We start from the raw sequence: 21,750 nt of genomic DNA on the forward strand, positions 1-21,750 counted from the left end.
GTTTGGGTTCCCTCGCCCATGGGTAACCAAACGACACCAGCAGGCTAACCGGGGCAATTCCAGCCCGGATTTCTACGCCCACGGTAAACAAGGGGAACCCTCCGGGATTGGAGGCAACCAAACAAGCCTAGTGGGTTAATTGTAGTGATGCTCACCTCTGCCCAGTCGCCGTTTCTCAACCATCCGTAATTTCTCCCGCACACAAGGGCTCTGCCTAGTCGCGGTTTCACACACTAGTGGAAAACGGGGCTTCAGGCCCGATGCGTTTGGGCCATCAGTCCCGGTTCCCAAACCGTGACCAATAAGGCGGGACTAAAGGGTTATGCACCGGGTCCAAAGGCCCCGCCACGTGGTGCGGCCAGGGTGCTCGTGGTGGAGGACCTTTGGTCCCGGTTCGTGGTACGAACCGGGACTGCAAGGTCTCTGCCGCGGCAGAAAATTGCCGTTTCTCTGCCGCGGCACAGGTTTAGGGTGGAGCAGCGTTTCTCTGCCGCGGCAGAGAAACTGGGCGTCTCTCTGCCGCGGCAGAGTTTCAGCAATGCATATATACATCATTCAAGAAACCACAAAACATCGTCATGAATATATAGACAGCGTCAAAAGTACACGTAATGCATGCATATTTACAATATAAAGTCGGACCTCAATACTAAATCTATCTCATATATGTCTAACGACTACGAATATGTCGTTCAAGATCTACGAACTTCCGATAGTACTCTCCATTTGGGGCAAGGGCCTCGTTAAGAAAGAATCCCGCGAGTTCCTCTTGAATTGCTCGTATGCGATCCTCAAGCTGCATGTAATGTTGCGTCCTCTCCGGTGCCAAATGTTGGGAACGTTTTGGACGCGATGATGCATGTTCAGCCACGTGACCACGTCGAGTACTTTTCGCCATTTCCGACGAGGAGTACCTCACGCTGAGATGACTGAACTTACTTCCTGGTGGACGCTCCTGGCAGATGATACATGTATAGACGTGGCCATAAGCGTCGACACTCTCTTGTAGCGGCCAGAGCGGACAGCTGATACGTCCAAAACGTATCTACTTTCCCGAACACTTTTGCTATTGTTTTGCCTCTAATTTGTGTATTTTGGATGCAACTAACACGGACTAACGCTGTTTTCAGCAGAACTGTTCTGGTGTCTCGTTTTTGTGCAGAAATCCAACTTTCAGGAAAAACCTCGGGATTTTGACGAAAGGGCCTATTTTCCCAGAATAATGACGGAGCCAGAAGGACAATTGAAGTGGAGGCCCACAGGGCGGCGCGGCCCAGGGGGGCCGCGCGGCCATGTGGTGTGGCCCCCTCGGCTGGCCTCCGACGCCCCCCTTCGGACTACTTATTCGCCTCGACCTAAAAACGCACGGGGAGAAGTCGAAGTCGCCAGAAACCCTCCGAACGCCGCCACATCGCGAAACTCCGTCGCGGGAGCCGAGAGTCTCCGTTCCGGCACTCGCCGGGACGGGGAATTGGAGGAGATCATCACCGCCATCACCGCCAACGCCTCTCCATCAACCAGCAATGTTTCCCCCATCCATGTGTGAGTAATTCCCCCGCTGTAGGCCGAAGGGGATGGTAGGGATTGGATGAGATTGGTCATGTAATAGCATAAGATTGTTAGGGCATAGTGCCTAGTGTCCGTAGATGGTACTTTTATGATATTGTTGCAACTTGTTATGCTTAATGCTTGTCACTAGGGCCCGAGTGCCATGATCTCAGATCTGAACATGTTATTGATTCATGAAGATATTCGTTGTTTATGATCTTACCCGCAAGTTGTATACACATGTCGCTGTCCGGAACCAATGGCCCCGAAGTGAGCAAATCGGGACAACCGGAGGGGATGGTAGTGATGTGAGGATCACATGTGTTCACGGAGTGTTAATGCTTTGCTCCGGTACTCTATTAAAAGGAGTACCTTAATATCCAGTAGTTTCCCTTGAGGCCCGGCTGCCACCGGCTGGTAGGACAAAAGATGTTGTGCAAGTTTCTCATTGCGAGCACGTACGACTATAATTGGAACACATGCCTATTGATTGATTAGTACTTGGATACCGTTTTATTATTATCTGCAAATGCCCTGCTATGATTGTTAAATGAGTTTCTCTCATCCATGCAACGCCCGTCATCCGTCCCCGTGCCTACAGTATTTTAATCTTGCTGTTTACTAAAATCACTACTGCTGTCTTTGTTACTCTGCTGCTGTTATTTTACTATCGCTACTACTATAAAGCTGTTACTACTTGATAAACTCTTGCGAGCAAGTCTGTTTCCAGGTGCAGCTGAATTGACAACTCCGCTGTTAAGGCTTTCAAGTATTCTTTGTCTCCCCTTGTGTCGAATCAATAAATTGGGTAATACTTCCCTCGAAGACCGTTGCGATCCCCTATACTTGTGGGTCATCAAGACTATTTTACGGCGCCGTTGTCGGGGAGCATAGCTTTATTTGGAAGTTCACTTGGATTAATATTGTTCGCTGCAAATTCTCCATCATGGGTAAACCTCGCGATACTAAGGTCGCCATATTACCATCCACTACAAGAAAAGGTACAACTCGAGTACCTCTGCTGCTCTTGATTCACCATCCGTGATTGATAAACTTGTTTCACCGCCACATGCTTCAAATGCTGGTACTTCGCTGAATCTGAAAACTCTCATAATACTGATAATATGTCTGCTGTGCTTGATGATAGTGGTTCATTGGGAACTTTTCTAGATGCTAAAATTGCTAGGTCTAGACAAATTGAAAATACTTGAAACTCCCGATGCTACTACACCTGTTAATTCACCTGAATTTGAATACTCTAGTGATGATCTTGTTGAAGATTATGTGGAACTTGATGATGATTTTATTGAAAAATGCCATGCTACTACTGATGCAAGAAAAATTAAAAAGTTGCTTGCGAGAACATACTTGTTAGATATAAACTGTCTCCCGATCCTAAATTTGCCACATCTCCTATAAACATTAGGGATAAAGATTATGATTTTTCTCTTGATCTATCTCATATAGCTATTGTTGAGAAAACACCTTTTTGTGGTACTGAAAAAGAAAGTGCTTGTTGAACACATGAGTGAGTTATCTACTTTGAGTAGCTTGTTTTCTGATGATGTTAAGAAGCGTACTTACTTTGTTGCTAAAATTTTTCCATTCTCATTAAAGGATGACGCTAAAACTTGGTATAATAGTTTGCCACCTAGTTCTATTAAAAGTCCAAAAGAATTGCTTGCTGTTTTTTTCCGGAAATACTTTCCTGCTAGTGCTCAACATGCTGCTTTGCAGAGAGTTTATAATTTTGATCAAGGAGATGAAGAGAAATTGCCTGAGGCTTGGGCAAGATTTTGCTCTCTTATTAGAGCTCTGCCGACCATGATTTAGAAAAGCATGATTTACTTGATATATTTTATAGTGGACTAACCATTGAGTCTAGGGCATACCTGGATAGTTGTGCTGGTTGTGTTTTCAGGAAAAGAACTCCGGACGACGCTGAAGAATTATTGGCTAAAATAGGCCGGAATTATGATGATTGGAATACGCTCGAACCAACTCCAACGCCAATAGTGAAGAAGAGGGGTTTAATTAAATTGAATGATGAAGATATGAGGGAAGCCAAGAAGTCTCTCAAGGAGAAAGGTATTAAATCTGAAGATGTGAAGAATCTACCTCCAATAGAAGATATATGTGAGATAATTCCCCCTTCATCCATGATTGAGGTAAATTCCCTTCAACGCTTTACTAGGGAAGATATTTCGTATTCAAAACCTCCTGCGCAATGCTTAGATGAGTTTGATAATTATATTGTTAAGCAAGAAAATTTTAATATGAGAGTAGAGAATCATCTAATGGAAAATTCTCAAGCTATTAGTCAATTGCATGATATTGTGGAGAGAACCTCCAATGATGTTAAGATGCTTGTTAAACATTTTCATATGATTCAAACTCAAATTGATCAACTCACTAAAGTGCAAAATGACTTGTTAGGAAATAATGCTAAAGAAAAACAAGCTTATGAAGTAACAACTAGAGGTGGTGTCTCTACCCAGGATCCTCTATATCCTGAAGGGCATCCCAAAAGAATTGAACAAGATTCTCAACGCATTGAACCTAGAGCTCATTCTAAGAAAAAGAAAAAGAAACATAAAAATGTTGTAGAATCCTCTCGAACCTGCTAATGATCCTAATAGTATTTCTATTTCGATGCTGAAACCGAAAGTGGTAATGAATATGATAATAGTGAAGATAATGATAAGAATGATACTCCTGATAAAGAAGAGGTTGAAAAAGAACACTGAAAAGCATGCTAAAAATAAAAAGTATACTAAAGAAGATTTTATTGCTGAGAAACATGGTAATGAAAGAGAACCTTGGGTGCAAAAGCCAATGCCTTTTCCTGCTAAGAAACTAAAATCAAAGGAAGAGGAACACTATAATAAATTCTGTGATTGGATGAAACCTTTATTCTTGCAAATTCCTTTGACTGATGCTATTAAATTGCCTCCTTATTCAAAGTATATGAAAGATATTGTTTCTAACAAAAGGAAAATCCCCAATGAGGAAATTTCCACTATGCTTGCTAATTACTCTTTCAATGGCAAAGTTCCAAAGAAGTTGGGCGACCCAGGTATACCTACTATTCCTTGTTCTATTAAGAATAATTATGTTAAAACTGCTCTATGTGACTTGGGAGCCGGTGTTAGTGTTATGCCTTTTTCTCTATACAAGAGACTTTATTTAGATAAGTTGATACCTACTGATATATCCTTGCAAATGGCTGATAAATCTACTGCTATTCCTGTTGGTATATGTGAGGATGTTCCTGTTCAAGTTACTAATAACTGCTTGATATTAACTGATTTTGTTGTGTTGGAAATGCCCGAAGATGATAATATGTCCATTATTCTTGGGAGACCTTTTCTTAACACCGCAGGGGCTGTTATTGATTGCAATAAAGGAAAGGTTACTTTCAATGTTGATGACAAGGAACACACCGTCTATTTGCCCAAGAGGATTGAAAAAGCGTGCGGAGTTAATACTATTTCTCATGTGAGAACTATCAAAGTTGGAATTATTGATTGTCCTATATATGAGCCTAAAGAAGAATATCAAACTCTTGTGATTGGATCCATATCAATACAATTCAAGGTAACATGATTGATTTGAGGTTTATTTCTTCATATGCTATATAAAATTTATTTGGTGGCAAGACTTGATCAACCTTGTTAACAAATACCTTTTATATGCATAGAGGAGGTAAACAACATCTCTTTCTTTCTCCACTTGCTTTAGTTGCTGTAGGATTTTTAATTTGCAAAGTTTCTTAATTGATTTGAGATTTCAAAAAATTTCCTGGCCAGTAATAATAAACTTAATACCCAGAAAATGTGCATTTTTCAAAGTTTTCAAAAATTCGCGAAAATTACACCGTTGGTCCTATTTTTCGACGAGGCACTGGGAGCACCGGAGGATGACCTGTGGGGCACCACGGGGTGCCACACCACGAGCCGGCGCGGCCAAGGAGGTGGCCGCGCCACCATGTGGTGTGGGCCCCTCCTTGCCCCACTTTGTCATCTCTTTCTCCCAGCACCTTCTCTCTCCCGAAAAAACTCGAACCAATTTCCTCTCACTCGCGTTTTTGCTCAAGAACTCCAGATTTCTCGATCTCTTTGCTCAGCTCAGATTTCCTGTTGAAATTTGGCACATTTGCTCCTTGGTATGTGACTCCTCCACCCATCCAAGTAGAATTTTGTTTGGTTGAGTATATCTTGAATATTTTGCTGCTGTAGGTAACATGTTTAGTGAGCTTGCATGCTTGTTCTAATTGGTAGAAATTAGTTTTGATGCATGATTAGTACTCTAGCAAGTTCCTATGGTAGTTTCCCCTCAATTATATGTCACCAAATCAAGTTTTATATTGTTTGTTAAAAATTTCAGAAAATGGAAGGAGGTAGGTACCAACTCAACCAACATGAGTTGGAGGTGCCACAGGTCATGAGAGTTCACCGGGAAGAAGGAGTATATCCCATTTACTATCCGTGTGTGGATTTCATGAGAAGTGCGAGGATTTTGCGGGACGTCCAAAATTTAATCTCTCGTGCAGGATTGGATGATTTTGTTGATGGGGAACCATGCCAATATGTGAAGCTGACTATGTCAGTAGTGCAAGATTTTAAATTCAATTGGTCACAATCTAACCCCATGGTTCAGTACAAAATTTATAATAAAACTGTCAACTTGCCTTTCAGTGATTTTTGTGCAGCAATCAAAGTGCCGCAATGGGGATCATGCGAGAAGATAAAGGGATCGCCGCAAGAGCTCTTGGACCTCTTCGAGATGATTTGTCATGGAAGGAGTTTCTCAGGGGATGATGGTAAAATCAGTAGTATTCATTTTCCAGCTATTCGTTATTTCGCCTATTTCATTACCAAGTGCGTTCTAGCGAGAAAGAATGGAGGTAAAATAACTATCCCGGATCTAGCCTTTCTAGCTGCTGCATTACAAAGTAATAGGACTTATAACTTGGGGGTTTTGATAGCCAACAGACTTGCCACTAATCGTGAGAAGGGAGGAATTTGTGGAGGTCTCATCGCCTCTCATTTATTAGCTATGCATAATGTGAGACCTCACAGTCTTGATATTCCGCTCCCTATGGAGAAACTTGACATAGCTTCCATGATTAAGCATGAATTTCTTTCTAATTCGTATAATTTAGGGAACCTATCTTATAGAATAACATTTTACAAGAAATCTTGGACAAGGACTAAGAAAGTTGAAAAATTAGTAGGATTGCCTGCACCTTCTCTGTTTAACCTTGATTCCGGGGGGATTGGTCGGTCACGGAAAGTGCAGTTAATGCATACATCGAGGAGGAAGCCATCGTGCACGAGACAACACGGATGAGGTCGAGGAACACCTCGACTCGTCATCCGATGCAGCAAGCTCTTCGCATCCACAAGCTGGGTATGAGGAACCCCCGCGTTTTTCTTCTGCATCGGCACCTTATTATGACTACTCCACATATGATCCACCGGCGTGGAACCCAGGCCCTCGATGGGATTGAACTCCACTTAGGCCAAAAGCCTAAGCTTGGGGGGAGGTATACCAGCATCACTCATTCTTTGCATATTATGATTGCTGGATACTTGTATATACTTGTTTAGTCTCTTTGAGTGGTTTTCTAATGAGAGGAAGATGATATTTGGGGAAGTGCTGCCTGAAAGCAGATTCTGGGCTGTTACCAAAAAAATTCGTGCGCCCAGCCAGAACAGTATTTTGAGTTGCAAATTTTTGTGCATGTTCCCCAGGTTGTTATCTAACTTTCATTAGTTGAACACTTTTCGTACTGACCAACGTAAGATTTTTGTAAAAATCGATTTCTGTACTGCTGTCATGTTTTGGTAGATTTCTGCCATCTTGCTTTTCTGTGTTTCTTTTAGCTTGCTATTTCTTGTTTCCACTTTGTTTCTTTCCCAAAACACAAAAAGACCAAAAATATTTCTGTTGTTTCTCTTCACCATTTGCTTATCTTGGTTTCTTGCATTTGTTTCACTTTATTTGCTATTGCTAGTTTGCCATAAGAAAACCCAAAAAGATTTTGCTTTGTTTGCTTGTTTTCTTTTGTTCTTGTTCTCAAATTCGAAAACACCAAAAATATTTGCTGTTCTTCTTTGGTTTGTAAAGTTCATCATGAGTTCAATGGTCTTCGGTGGCTGGAGCGTGGTTTTCATTTCATATCATCCAGGCTACACAAGTGAAAAGGCAATAATAACGATCTACGACAATCTGATTGTGGTGAGAGGCTGGTATGAACTCTATTTGTTTTCATTTTTGTACATATACTCATCCATGTGAGCATGCTTAGTTGGTTCATGTGAGGTATATGTTATTTGAGAAAGTTTAGTAGTTCATGATCTCTCATGATTAGCTCCAATTTATTAATATGAGTAGCCTGTCATGGATGTTTGCTTGCATTGTTTTATTCATAAGTAAGTATGGCATTGTGGTATCCTCCTCTGAATAATTCATTTATATCGACTTGGCACATGCTCACGCATGCATATGACTGAACAAGAGTCAATTAAGCCTCAATGATTTACATTGCTTCAGAGTTCTTGTATCACTTTTATGCCTCAGTTAATTTATTTTGCAGCAAGCATGATTATGACAGTTACTACTCTCTTGATTTGTCGCTCCCTAGTCTTTTGCTAGCCTTCACTTGTACTGAGCGGGAACGCTGCTCGTGCCTCCAAACACATGAAAACCAAGTTATTCCAGAGTGTCCACCATAAATACCTATGCATGGCATTTCAAACCATTCCAAGTAAATTCTCATGCGCTACCTTTAAAATCTTCAAAATGCTTCTTAATTTGTGTTAATGTTTCATAGCTCATGAGGAAGTATGTGGTGTTTAGCTTTCAACCTTGTCATTTACTTTTGACGGACTCTCATATGGAATAGTGGCACATCCGCTTATCCAATAATTTTGCAAAAAGAGCTGGCAATGGGATTCCCCGTCCCGAATTAATTAACTTAAATAGACACTCCTCCATGGTTTGTGATTGTTGGACGGCACCCGAAGGATTCGGTTAGCCACGGCTTGTGTAAGAAAAGGTTGGGGGGAGTGTCATCATCATAATAAAACTAAAATAAAAAAGGCACTCCTTCATGGTATGTGATTGTTGGCAGGCACCCGAGGATTCGGTTAGCCATGGTTTGTGTAAGAAAGGTTGGAAGGAGTGCCACATAAACATGCAAATAATTCATGGGAGCCGGTCTTGAGAGTCCGGTTGGCGAGGTAGTTGGTGTACCCATTACCATTCGTTGACAACAACAAACACCTCTCAAAATAATTTTACTCCTACTTTACAAATGAAAAGCTCTAGCGCATGTTAATCCCTGCTTCCCTCTGCGAAGGGTCAATCTTTTACTTTTATGTTGTGTCTCCATCCTTTCTTTGAGCACTTTCTTGAGAGCACGACTGTCATTCTTAGTATAATATGCTTGTCTCAAAATATGATTGATTGTGGTATAACTTTGATGCTTTTATCTTTGACAATCACTACTTCTAGTCTTTCTATGAACTCCGGAGGTGCCCGGGCATTTATGTTTTGCCGATCAAATACGAGCAAGCGAGATACCACTTTATCATACTCTCTTATGAACATTGCAATCCTGCTTATATACATGATTCATGATGCTTATTATTAATTGTTGGTACCTCTTCATGATTGACATAGCTGTTAGATGATCTTATTTGCATGTACCTTATTATGAACTTGCTCAAGTATTAGCCATATCATGAGAATATATACATCATATGAGCAAATGTGTTCGTGAAAGTTCTTTTATCGCTCGGTTGTTAACCGAATTGCTTGAGGACAAGCAATAAGCTAAGCTTGGGGGAGTTGATACGTCCAAAACGTATCTACTTTCCCGAACACTTTTGCTATTGTTTTGCCTCTAATTTGTGTATTTTGGATGCAACTAACACGGACTAACGCTGTTTTCAGCGAACTGTTACGGTGTCTCGTTTTTGTGCGGAAATCCAACTTTCGGGAAAAACCTCGGGATTTTGACGAAAGGGCCTATTTTCCCGGAATAATGACGGAGCCGGAAGGACAATTGAAGTGGAGGCCCGAGGGCCCCACACCACGGGCGGCGCGGCCCGGGGGGGCCCGCGCGGCCATGTGGTGTGCCCCCTCGGCTGGCCTCCGACGCCCCCTTCGGACTACTTATTCGCCTCGACCTAAAAACGCACGGGGAGAAGTCGAAGTCGCCAGAAACCCTCCAGAACGCCGCCACATCGCGAAACTCCGTCGCGGGAGCCAGAAGTCTCCGTTCTGGCACTCTGCCGGGACGGGGAATTGGAGGAGATCATCACCGCCATCACCGCCAACGCCTCTCCATCAACCAGCAATGTTTCCCCCATCCATGTGTGAGTAATTCCCCCGTTGTAGGCCGAAGGGGATGGTAGGGATTGGATGAGATTGGTCATGTAATAGCATAAGATTGTTAGGGCATAGTGCCTAGTGTCCGTAGATGGTACTTTTATGATATTGTTGCAACTTGTTATGCTTAATGCTTGTCACTAGGGCCCGAGTGCCATGATCTCAGATCTGAACATGTTATTGATTCATGAAGATATTCGTTGTTTATGATCTTACCCGCAAGTTGTATACACATGTCGCTGTCCGGAACCAATGGCCCCGAAGTGACGAAATCGGGACAACCGGAGGGGATGGTAGTGATGTGAGGATCACATGTGTTCACGGAGTGTTAATGCTTTGCTCCGGTACTCTATTAAAAGGAGTACCTTAATATCCGAGTAGTTTCCCTTGAGGCCCGTGCTGCCACCGGCTGGTAGGACAAAAGATGTTGTGCAAGTTTCTCATTGCGAGCACGTATGACTATAATTGGAACACATGCCTATTGATTGATTAGTACTTGGATACCGTTTTATTATTATCTCGCAAATGCCACTGCTATGATTGTTACATGAGTTTCTCTCATCCATGCAACGCCCGTCATCCGTCCCCGTGCCTACGATATTTTAATCCTCGCTGTTTACTAAAATCACTACTCGCTGTCTTTGTTACTCTGCTGCTCTGTTATTTTACTACTGCTACTACTATAAAACTGTTACTAGTGATAAACTCTTGCGAGCAAGTCTGTTTCCAGTGCGACTGAATTGACAACTCCGCTGTTAAGGCTTTCAAGTATTCTTTGTCTCCCCTTGTGTCGAATCAATAAATTGGGTAATACTTCCCTCGAAGACTGTTGCGATCCCCTATACTTGTGGGTCATCAACAGCTTGGACCCTAAGCCTAACCCTAAACCCTCGAATATCAAGATGTCCGCGCAGGAGGTCTGGGCGGCGCAGCAACTGGACCTGCTCGCGGCTGGCGGAGTCAGCAACCTCTCGGTCGCTCTGAAGCGGCCGTCCCCACTCTGTTTGGGGCCTTTCATGACGAGGGCGGCGACCATGGCGACCCCATCGGAGATCACGAATCTCACCGGCAGATCGTCATTGATGGCGACGCCCGCTACGCAGAGCATTGCGGATGGCAAGGCTCCTGCCTACGCAGGGCCTAGCCTTGCCGATTTGGTATGGGTTTTTTTGACCCCTTCGGTGGCCGCCTCGAGCAGGCCATCCTCTTCTTCCCGAGCTCCGACGCGTCGGTCTCGCTCTCGAAGCGTTCCTCCGCCATCAACGACACCCAATTTCTCCAAGGTATCGCACAATGGTCGTGACCAGTGCACAATCTCGCAGATCATGGTGTTGGTCATGGTGTTGATGAGCAAAGATAGATGCATTGCCATGGTGTTGATCATGCTTTTGGTCATGGAGAACATGATGCTGAACATAATGGCCGTGTCATTGTGTTCACCATGCTCTTGCTCATGCTAATGATGGTGATCAACACAAATGGCATTCTTGTACTCGCATGCATGTAGATCATGGCACTTAGAGGAGGTGTCTTATCTGCCTAGGTCGTGAAGCTGGGGTGTGACACCGTGGGCAGAGGATGGTTCCCTCCACCAGGCTACTAGGACAACCTCGTCCTCAATCGGTTGACGAGCGCCCTGAAGCCGGTGGTGCCACGGAGTGTGGAGGCTGTGCTCAGGCCACCTCCCACCGACGCCCGCCAACCTAAGCTGGGGCACATCGCCAGGGCCCTCATGCCGCGGAGGTTCTACGTCCAGCTCAACACGGATGACCTCCACTTGCTCGTTGTCCCGCCATGGTTCCATCCAGGACGCGCTCAGCGAGTGGATCAAGATCTCACTGCCTTGCAGTGTGCCCTTGTCTACCTGCCGGTTCTGCTACGAGTGGGTGCAGGTCAGCCACCATGGTGGGCACGTCGTCTTCGGCCGGAACTGGGCGCAGGTGGTCTACAAACCTTCACATTGGCGACGTCGTCGTGTTCAAGTTGCATGCCTTCACCTTGAAGATGATCATCTACAAGGCGGCCTGCTCCACCGCCAGGATCTACACCTGCCCCGATCACTGCTAGGCGGCGGCGACCCTTTCATATAAGTATGTTCATTCTGTCTGTCGGTAGTAGTAGTGGCTTCAGAACTTCTAGGTACAAGACTAAGACTTGTGTTTGATCACCCTGGAACTTTGCTTGATTTTGATCAAGGGATTTCATGGGATTACAGCTCCCTGGATCTTCCTTGCTTTTTCTTTATACGCACTGACTAAGGTGATTAGAGGTTGTGCAGTTAGCTAATCATGTGTGTTATCTTCACTGCTTGCTAATGGCTTGGTAACAACTAGGTAGAGGTAAGAGCAGCCTTATCAATAGGGAGGTAACATCATCCCTGCTTAGCACATAACCAAACAATCATTTCTTCTCCTCTTAGCCAATAAAGTGCACATTGCCAACCAATCATTGAGCCAAATCTGCACACCGAAAGATTGTTGGCAACCAAACGTAGTGCACAAACATACCTAGCTTTCGTTTCACCTCATACGGCATCCACCGAACCAAATATAGATACATGAAAATTTTGATGCGAGCAACCAATCACGCCCCTAGTCCCTTACCCCCTCAGCTCCTATTCCTAGCGTCAAATTCCCATGAACCAAACACGTTGTTAGTACTCCCGCTCTTTGCCCTAGTGCTTAGTACTCAGCAGGTGCGGAGGCCGGGAGAGAAAGTTCGGCCGTAGTTCCTTGATGACAACACCATCGTATCTTTTCAAAGTCCCCAAGGTGAGCGGGTTTGCAGGCATACTTCAAGAAAACAATTCTAGCGGGAAAATACCCTCAACGCAGCGTAGGCTACTAGGTCCACAAGCGGGTGCACGGAGCGGTAGAGTCCCGACATTGTACCGTTCACAACACAAGTTGCTATCCATACCTACAACAATATTTCTCACCATTTCTCAATTTGGTCGCCAGCGAAGCAAATGGTGACCGGCTGCCGCGCCGCTCTGCAACGAGTCCATGCCCTGGGCCGGTGTGTCCGACCAGATCAGTTGCTGGCTCGCCCTGCACCAGGACGCCGCACGAGGCATGGAGCCCGGCGTCGCTTCGTTTCACCAAATAGAATGATCATCTCAAAAGCGCTATAGTCAAACTTTTCTTTTTATTCGAGATGTGCCACCGAGGTAAAGATGCATTGGGTGGTTTGTCAAGGCCAGAAAAAAATGACAGTGTTCTGTACCAACTTTCCCAAAACTGTAAACTTAGGAACATCTGGAAATAAAAATCTGGAGAGTTAAAATAGGATATTTTTCAGTTCAGAAAATCACTACCATTCATGTTTAATTAGCTCAGAACACCAGAGATTTTTCACACGTTTAATTCTGTTTTTTTTGAAACACACACGTTTAATTGTGCTAGTATTTAATACTAGCTGGTTTTGTTTTCTTTGTAAATATCGTCGAGACAGTCGTCTTGTAGAATGCAAAAACCGGAAGGAGTTTGAAACGATAGAATTGCCAGGTAAACACCGCTGGGTCCCACAGCCCAGCGAAAAGGGGGCCCAGTTCGCACAGGACTGAGAACACCGGCCGACCCCAACTGCCTCCAAACAGAAGTCGTCGCCCTCCCCAAAAAAATCTCTTCGAGGATCGGAGGGGAAAGTCTGCAAATTTCTCCTTCGCGCGGGCGGCTGAGATGGGCTGCTGCAGCAGCCGGAGCTCGGATTCGCCGGCCAGCCGCGTCACGCGCTGGCGCTCCACCGGGATCGTCGCGCTCCGGGACGCCAGATTGAAGGTTCAGCGCCCCTCCATTTCCTATCAATTTAGGACCTTTTCTCGATTCTATCAGGTCTTAGCATTTTTGGGGCACCACCGAATAAGTGCTCATAAATCTTTGATTCTGAGAAGTTCAGATTTGGCCCCTTTTTCTGACTGATGCCACATCGCGGTTAGATTAACTTGTCTAACAAAGTTTGGCCCCTTTATTGTGTGTTATGCCTCTATGGGGTATTCTCAAGGTGGAAGAAAAGCGCGATTGTGCTGATAAAAGTTAAGATTATGTCATGCTTTGTGGTGGAGAACTGACTTGGACTGTGTTGCCTTTTTCTGTCTAAAAGAACTTTTCTGCTAACACGATAGACAGATAACATTTCACGTCATAAATGATAGATTAATTCTGCCTATTATATTAAAAGAGATGCAAATTTAGCAAACTTTTCATACTTGGGAGTTGACACTCCAGAACTGACCATTTTATGAAAATGTCACAGCACAAGCAACTCTAGATTTCGGCACCTTAATGTGTGCTGACGTTAGTTACTGCTGCAAGCCTGCAACGATGTAGTTCTCAAATATCATTTAAAAACTCAACAGGCTATCTGACAATTTCATTTAGAGAAGATGACAAAGTTCAGTCATAAACTACAGGTTCTAACCTATAGCTTGAAAGCAGATGAAAATAAAAAAATATGTGATGCTAGCAAGGCAAAAATAAACGCTTGCACCCAGCCAGCATCGCACAAAGGCCCTACTTTGCTAGGTGCCGTGCTCCAGCCAACAGTTAGGCGTTTGCCTCGCCTTTTTTCTAATGTTGAAAACCATACTGATGGAAGATTCTTTTGCTTGAATCACATGCCTGTTTCTCTGATTTCAAATGTCCCAAACCACAAGCATTAACAGGGCCAAGAGTGTTTACCATCAGTTGAATTTAGTTCATCAGATAGGCGTTTGAACCAGCCAAGAGGTGTTTCTCCAGGATACCATGTAGTTTGTTCTAAGAGATTGAAGCCGTCATAGCAACACTAGCTTGTCTTATCTCATAATTGCCATGCCAATCGCTATTTAGCCCACAGCTGGGTGAAATGTTTTCGGATGCATAGAGGGCATACATAGAAGTTGGGCTATTGGTTTGCAAGCAGTCTGTCTACTATCAGTACCCAATTCTGAACCATAGGCCGCACATGGAGATGACACTTCGTTGGTGCCCAGACCTTCGAAATCTCAGTTTGTCGTTAAGCCTAGGAACTGAATCTTGTATGCCGAGGATGATCAGTAGTGTCCACATGTGTGTGAAGTGTGATCTTCGAACAAAAGGTTGTGTCTGTGCCAAGTGATGCCTTCTGTACTGTGGTCCACAGTCTTATTAAATCCAACAGGGAGTCAGAAGACACACAACTCAGGCTAGCAACCCAAGGGTTATTTGTCCAGGTGTCACGGATGGTTTTTATTTTTCTGAGCTGATTGGGAAAATAGGCATGCGCAACACTAGTCAAATTGTAAGCTTTTGGTGTTTCTCTCTCCTTTTTGTGTTCACAAAATGGAATCCATATGCTTCTTACTCAATTGTTTGCCCTCATAAAAACATGTTCAATTATATAATCTCACATCTCAAAGATTATGCATATAAGTCAACTTTCTTTTATGTCTACATGAAAAAGGGTGCCTCCCTCCACCTCTTTTACTTTAAAATTGCACGTCTCTTCCAGAATTTTAATATCATTCCATACAGGTAGTACCAAATGAAGTTCTACAAGTGGGGAAATCCCTTAGAACTCTGGATTTGACAAACAACAAGATAGGTAACCAAAATTTTGAAGTACTTATTTCCATTCTGGGCGATCGACATTAATACTTGGTGCTGTCGGTTTTTCTTGTCCTTAGTCAGAATGAACTAGTTGGAAGTTATATGCACATTTATTTTTCACTTCACAATGTTAACATGTGCTATGTTTTGAGCCAATTTGCTACAACTTGACGTTTTGTTTTTTGGCCTTTCTTTTTGTAACCGTCTGTGGGTAGAAGTTATCCAAGACCCGTGCTTGGCAGGATTACTTAGCATCTTACTTGGACAGAATTTCCTGTTCTTAGTCCAAGTTCCTAATAACTTGACCAGCTATGAAACTGCATAAGCTATTTTAGTATATTTAATGTTTGTATACTTGTATCGCTTGAGCAATGTCAACTCTTTCTTTTTGATATTGCAGTTGAGATTCCGCAGGAAATTGGTACCATTGTGAATATGCAAAGACTTGTAAGAATTCTTCTTAGTAGATATCAGCTTGAATTATTTGTTCAGAGATGTGTATTTGCAAACAATGATTCTTCCTTTTTTTTTCTCAATAATGGCGGCTTGATAGTGATGTTTCCCTTTATGTTATTGTAGGTTTTGACTGGCAATTTGATCGAAAACATTCCAGCTAATATTGGATACCTGCGGAACCTTAAAATCCTCACGCTTGACAGAAATAGGATCACCATCTTACCTGAAGAATGTTAGTTCTTACGATCATATACATGTTTGTTTAAGACTTCAAGTAAAAAGTAAATGTTATCATAAACTTACTGTTTACATAACAAAGGTGTCTAGGGTCAGTCTATAACTCTTACCCTGACAAGAAGTTTGTTGAGAGTTATGACTTTCATCATATTCTTAACTACTGCCTTCATCTTCTAACATGGTCTTTTGGTTCATACAGTGGGTTCTTTGTCAAATCTTCAGCAGCTTACTCTTTCTCAGAATTCTTTACTGTACCTACCTAAAAGTGTTGGAGATTTGTGCAATGTAAGTTTCTTATTTGGGTCAACATGCCAGACATTCCCTATATTTTATCGGACTTGTTGCACAAAAGGAATGTCTAATTCATAAAATTATAATGATGCATTCAGTATTTATTTTTGCTCCAGAACATAAGTATTGCTTGCTTTTTTTGTTTCGTCAAAATAAGTCCATTTTATTAAACTGTGCAGTTATATATCTTTGCTCCAGAACATAAGTCTGATATTCCATCCATTTTATCTCACCAGTACATATTCAAAAGTTCTTTTTTCGCAGTGGTCAATGTGTTGTTATATTTTTTTATGAGATAAATGGTATTGTTATCGATAGCTTACATTCATTTTGTGTTTGACTGGTGCAGATGCTGCTACTCAATATATCTGATAACAAACTAAATGCCCTTCCAGAATCAATTGGAGGTTGCAAGTCCCTGGAAGAATTGCAGGCAAATGGTAAATCTGCTTGTTTGGGCAATACTACTAATCTCTTAATACAGTAATACCATATAATTTGAATTTCCTGTTTTTCCCTTTTGCTTGCAATAGTAACCATCCATGTCCAAGTAACAGCACGAGTATTACGAAGCATAAAAAACATGTAAATGGTACAGCTTCCTTCATTTTTCCTTACGTGATAGAAGAAACAAAAAAGAAATCATATGATTTACATAATTTGTCCGTACAAGATAGACAATGTCACATGGCATATTTATGCCAAATAACTGTAACACTTAGCAATATATATAAATAATAAAAATATACGGAAATTCATTTCGGCTCCCGGGTGCGTATGCTCCCTCTACCAAAAATATATTTTTTGAAATGTCAAAAAAATTCGACAAAAAATTCTATGTGTACATCTCCAGAATATACGTGTGTTCGTCAAGTTTCGCGAGGACCCAATACTTTTTGTGATCTATGTAAAAAAGAGAAAATTTATGTTCTGAAAAGCCTTATTTTTAGCATTGAATTTTGTCTTCTTTACACACGCCAGATGACAAGTCGATTTTTCATGAAACGACTTTGTGAGCATGTAGCACATGAAGATGTACGTGCAAATTTTTCGTTTCATTTTTTTTGAAATTTCAAAATATGTGTAACATGCATTTTTGTGTAACATGCATTTTAAAATAAAGGGAGCATATGCTTCCATGTGCCAAAACATCACTCCCAAAAATATACAACTAGAGAAGGCAAGCAACAGCCACAGTAGAGAAATCAACTAAATCGATATTTGGCACAGATGACATTAACATGACCTTCTTTTCGGAGCCCGAAAGAGGAATGGACCAGCTGGGCTAGCTGTGCTCTGGATGTATGTTTGCTTCCAGTTAATCAACTTCAAGATTTGCTTACTATCATTATTATCATGTTAATGGTTGTATACTTTTGAGGGTCTTTTGTTTCATGCAAATTATGGACGCATGGTTATATGGAGTAAGTGAGATGTCTAGATATTTAAATTTGAACTTAGTAATGATTATCATTTGCTAGTCTAAAATGATTTTCACATGTCAAATCATTGCCTCTTAGGATATATTATTCTGCTTCATGCGCTGAGCAAAGCTATGCCTTCCTCTGTTTGAGTACTTCTCCAAAGCATTCTCTTACCTACGGCTAACTTTCATGCTAAATATTCAGGAAATTCACTTGAAGATGTACCCTCGTCAATTTGCAACCTTATTTGCCTCAAATCTCTATCATTGAACGGAAATAAAATTCGCCAGGTGTGTATCTTGTGCACTTTATGTATTATATTGTTGACGCTGTTATGAAATAAGACCAATTAACTTGACACCCCCAAGTCGATTCTTTTTTTGCCCGCAGCTTCCCCAAAACATACTGAAAGACTGCAAGGCTCTTCAGAACCTTTCACTGCATGACAATCCAATCTCGATGGACAACTTCCAGCAAGTTAGTGGCATGAGGCTATTTCTGCAACTTAATCAACCTGTTTTTAATTTAAATTCCATTTCTCGCTTGTCGCAGATGGATGGATTCGAGCAATTTGAAGCACGCAGAAGGAAGAAATTCGACAAGCAGATCGACTCAAATGTCATGATGAGCTCCACAGCCTTGGATGAAGGCATTGACTTACGCTAGAGTTAAACTATTTTTTCCCCAATTAGTCCGAATTAATTGCAAACTTTGTATATATCAATGTCTTGACACTCCAATTTGGTAAAGCAATCAATAAATACAAAACATATGAAAAATGATTGGACTATCTTTTGCATGTGAATCTACAATCGTTCACCCTCAAGCATATTATGCATTCTAATGTAATTGTAAGAGTATATTCAAGTTTTTAAGTATTTAAGGTAAAAATAAACAAGCTGAATACATATTTTACATGGCCCAATTTTCATTTACTCTGTAATATTGCTTGCATTTTCAAGCAGATCCGATCTAGCATGTAAATTTAATGTTCGGATGATCCTGATCGCCATATTGAAGAGTACTAGATGTGAAACTGATGGTACATTCATACACATCTTAACTTTTTCTATGCCACTAACCTGCTCTTCATGCAACAAACAACTTAACAAGCCTTGTGCACAACAAGAACAAATAACAACTTAACTTTTTCTATGCCACTAGCCTGCCCTTCATCCAACAAACAACTTAACAAGCCTTGTGCATAACAAAAACAAATAAGGAGACAGGGAGTCACTCCGCCGAATTCCCAGCGTGGGTGTAAACCTATGTCATCTGTGAATTAATTCTTAAAGAATATGTGACTGAAGTGACACAAACCATCAAAAGGTCCACCCATTTTCGCGAAACTGTATGTAACCAAATAGGATTATCATGCGAAATGTTCTGTTGGAAGTTTTTGACAATTAAAAGACCTAGGACAAAGACCTATCTTGCTTTTTTTTTCCTTTCGTTTTTATTTTATCTTATGGGTGCACAAAGTGATTGATAGTGAAAAATAACCCGCAGAAGTTTAAATGTTTCAAGAGGAGTTTAATTGTTTCAAGAAATCGGAGCCGGCAGCACGACCAGGATGATCCAAACCGGTCCAAAATATCAACTTTTATGACTAGCCAAAACAACTAAACAGCCCAAAAGTGCTAGCGCTTGACAAATTGCGTAAGTACCTCAGAATAGTGCCCATCATCATCAATCGACATCACACACCGCTAGAAGCTTAGACTGTCCAGGAACTAGAGCTCTCTACTGGATATCTAAGTACAAACAGTCAAACACCATGCATGGCACCATCGATCACGTGTCGGAAGCTTCGTGATATATGGATCGAGCTTTCGAAAAGCGCAGCCAATGTGAACCAAGGTATAGCCTGGTGGCAGTGAGCTGCTGATAGCTCCCAGCCCGCCCGAGTTCGAGTGTCCGTACTCGCATTCTCGGTGTTGTGCACACAATTACCGCTATCAATACACAGCGCTGCTGGGTTTCTTCCCCAGTACGGCCAATTTTTTTTTTTTTTTAAAGCGCAGCCAATCCTGACCACAATAACCGGGGGATGATTTGAAGTGCGAAACTAGGTTAATGAACGCGAAAAAACCCGAAGTGGAAGTAGCGGATCGAGCCCTTACGTAGGATCGTCTTGTACTAGTCCAACTAAGTGGCGTTCTTCTTGAAGATCCTATCGAGGACACCCTCCCTGCCCTGTCCGGGGATCCCCGGCGGGTCCACCCCGACGTCCTTGAGCGTCACCGCCTTTCTTGCCCTGACGCACAAATTAAACAAGCCAACATGAGTCGCATATATAGGCCCAGAAAACACAGATTGATGGAACGAAAAACTAGCTAGAGGTCGTACGGGTACTCGGTGACAGCTAGAGGTCGTACGGGTACTCGGTGACTGGATCGGCGACGCCCGCGGTGAGGGAGCAGTCATCCTGGACGTGGGCGACCTTCCGGAACACAGAGCTGCCGACGAAACGCTCGGCATCGCCGAGGGCGAGGTCCGGGTCCGCCACCTCGGCCACCGTCTCGCGCTTGCGCTTGTCGAGGCGAACGTTGGGCGCGTGCGCCAGCTGCTGCCGCGCCGTGTGCAACCCCAGCGTCGCCGCCAGCCCGATCATCCCAGCGCGCCACGTAGATGGGCACGTAGTCGCCCACCGGCTTGGCCTTCGCCCTCGCCGCTCCGCCGTCAGCTTGCGCGGCCGGAGTTGAGGCCGACCTACGGTAGCCCTGCAGGGCGGCCGTTCGGAGAGCGGCGGCAGCTCGTGAAGCCATGGCCCTGGGTCAGCGTGCAACGATCGAGTTTGATTTGGTTGGGATGCTTGAGTTGTTTGGTCGTAGCAACAAGCGAAGCGTCTGGAACTGACTAGAGAGAGGTCCGCGGACGGCCATGCGGGGCAGGGAGGCGACGCTCCTAGGAGTGCCTAGAAGAGCACACGTGCGCAATCAGCTAAGCGTACCTTCTTCGTGCACACGGGACGTAGTGCTGCTAGTTTATGATGCTTTTGGGAGCATCTCTATGAGACGTCAAACCGCAGCCAGCATCGCGTTTGCAGGCTTTGAGGAGTTAGACGTAATTTTAGACACACTGTAACGAAAATTCGTCTTGGCTCCCGGGAGCATTTGCTCCCGGATTTTTTGGGAGCAAACTTTGTTTTTCAAAACTTTTCAAAAAATTCCGAAAAAAATCATGCACGTACCTGACCATGGCACGCACCACCTTGTAAAATGTCGTTGCGAAATGTCATCGTATGCGTCCTGGGCAAAAATGACAAATTTCCAGATCTGAGATTCATATTTTTGGATCTCATTTCATGTCAGAAATTTGTCATTTTTTTCCAGGGCGCATACAATGACATTTTGCAACGAAATTTTACACGGTGGTGCGTGCCATGGTCAGGTACATGCATGATTTTTTCCGGAATTTTTTGACAAGTTTTCGATTTGTTTTAATTTTTCAAAAAAAACGGGAGCAAATGCTCCCGGGAGCCAAAACGCCGCTCCCCACACTGTAACTCCTAAAACACGCAAGAGTATCGGACCATAAAAACCGGTAGACAACCAAGCAAACGATCCAATTTATAATTCTTACATAATCGTACTTACATCCAAAATCTACCTATTAAAATATTTGTTAAGACAACCCATTTGATATATCTACCAAAATATTAAAGATATTTATATAAATATTAATGTAGATGCAAAAACAAGAATGCATACAATTTAACTTGTCAATGTTTGTACAGTGCAATAATAAAGTTTTCATACCAAATACATATGTTTAGCACAATGCAACTAAAATAATTAATGTACATTACAGTAAAAAAATGAGAC

At 42.8% G+C, this 21,750-nt stretch overlaps 1 protein-coding gene and 1 pseudogene across 1 annotated transcript; one reads left to right on the forward strand and one right to left on the reverse strand.

Moving 5' to 3' along the window:
• Positions 1–13,613: 13,613 nt before the first annotated feature.
• On the forward strand, positions 13,614–18,730 carry LOC124701768 (plant intracellular Ras-group-related LRR protein 7). The gene is made up of 9 exons (XM_047233872.1): positions 13,614–13,727; positions 15,441–15,510; positions 15,916–15,962; positions 16,095–16,203; positions 16,408–16,493; positions 16,849–16,939; positions 18,128–18,213; positions 18,314–18,400; positions 18,476–18,730. Exons 1-9 carry the CDS (start codon positions 13,629–13,631, stop codon positions 18,587–18,589), a joined length of 789 nt encoding a protein of 262 aa, XP_047089828.1. The 5' UTR covers positions 13,614–13,628; the 3' UTR covers positions 18,590–18,730.
• A 1,341-nt stretch (positions 18,731–20,071) lies between these two features.
• On the reverse strand, positions 20,072–20,691 carry LOC124695008 (annotated as a pseudogene).
• Positions 20,692–21,750: the final 1,059 nt, after the last annotated feature.

This window comes from Lolium rigidum, chromosome 3 (assembly GCF_022539505.1).
Source record: "Lolium rigidum isolate FL_2022 chromosome 3, APGP_CSIRO_Lrig_0.1, whole genome shotgun sequence".
NCBI lineage: Eukaryota > Viridiplantae > Streptophyta > Magnoliopsida > Poales > Poaceae > Lolium > Lolium rigidum.

Bases quoted from the DNA above. Each gene is read 5' to 3' on its own strand.
- LOC124701768 (XM_047233872.1), top strand. From the start codon at position 13,629: ATGGGCTGCTGCAGCAGCCGGAGCTCGGATTCGCCGGCCAGCCGCGTC. The intron at 16,204-16,407 runs GTTAGTTCTTAC...TGGTTCATACAG, and splicing joins CACCATCTTACCTGAAGAAT to TGGGTTCTTTGTCAAATCTT. The intron at 16,940-18,127 runs GTAAATCTGCTT...CTAAATATTCAG, and splicing joins GGAAGAATTGCAGGCAAATG to GAAATTCACTTGAAGATGTA.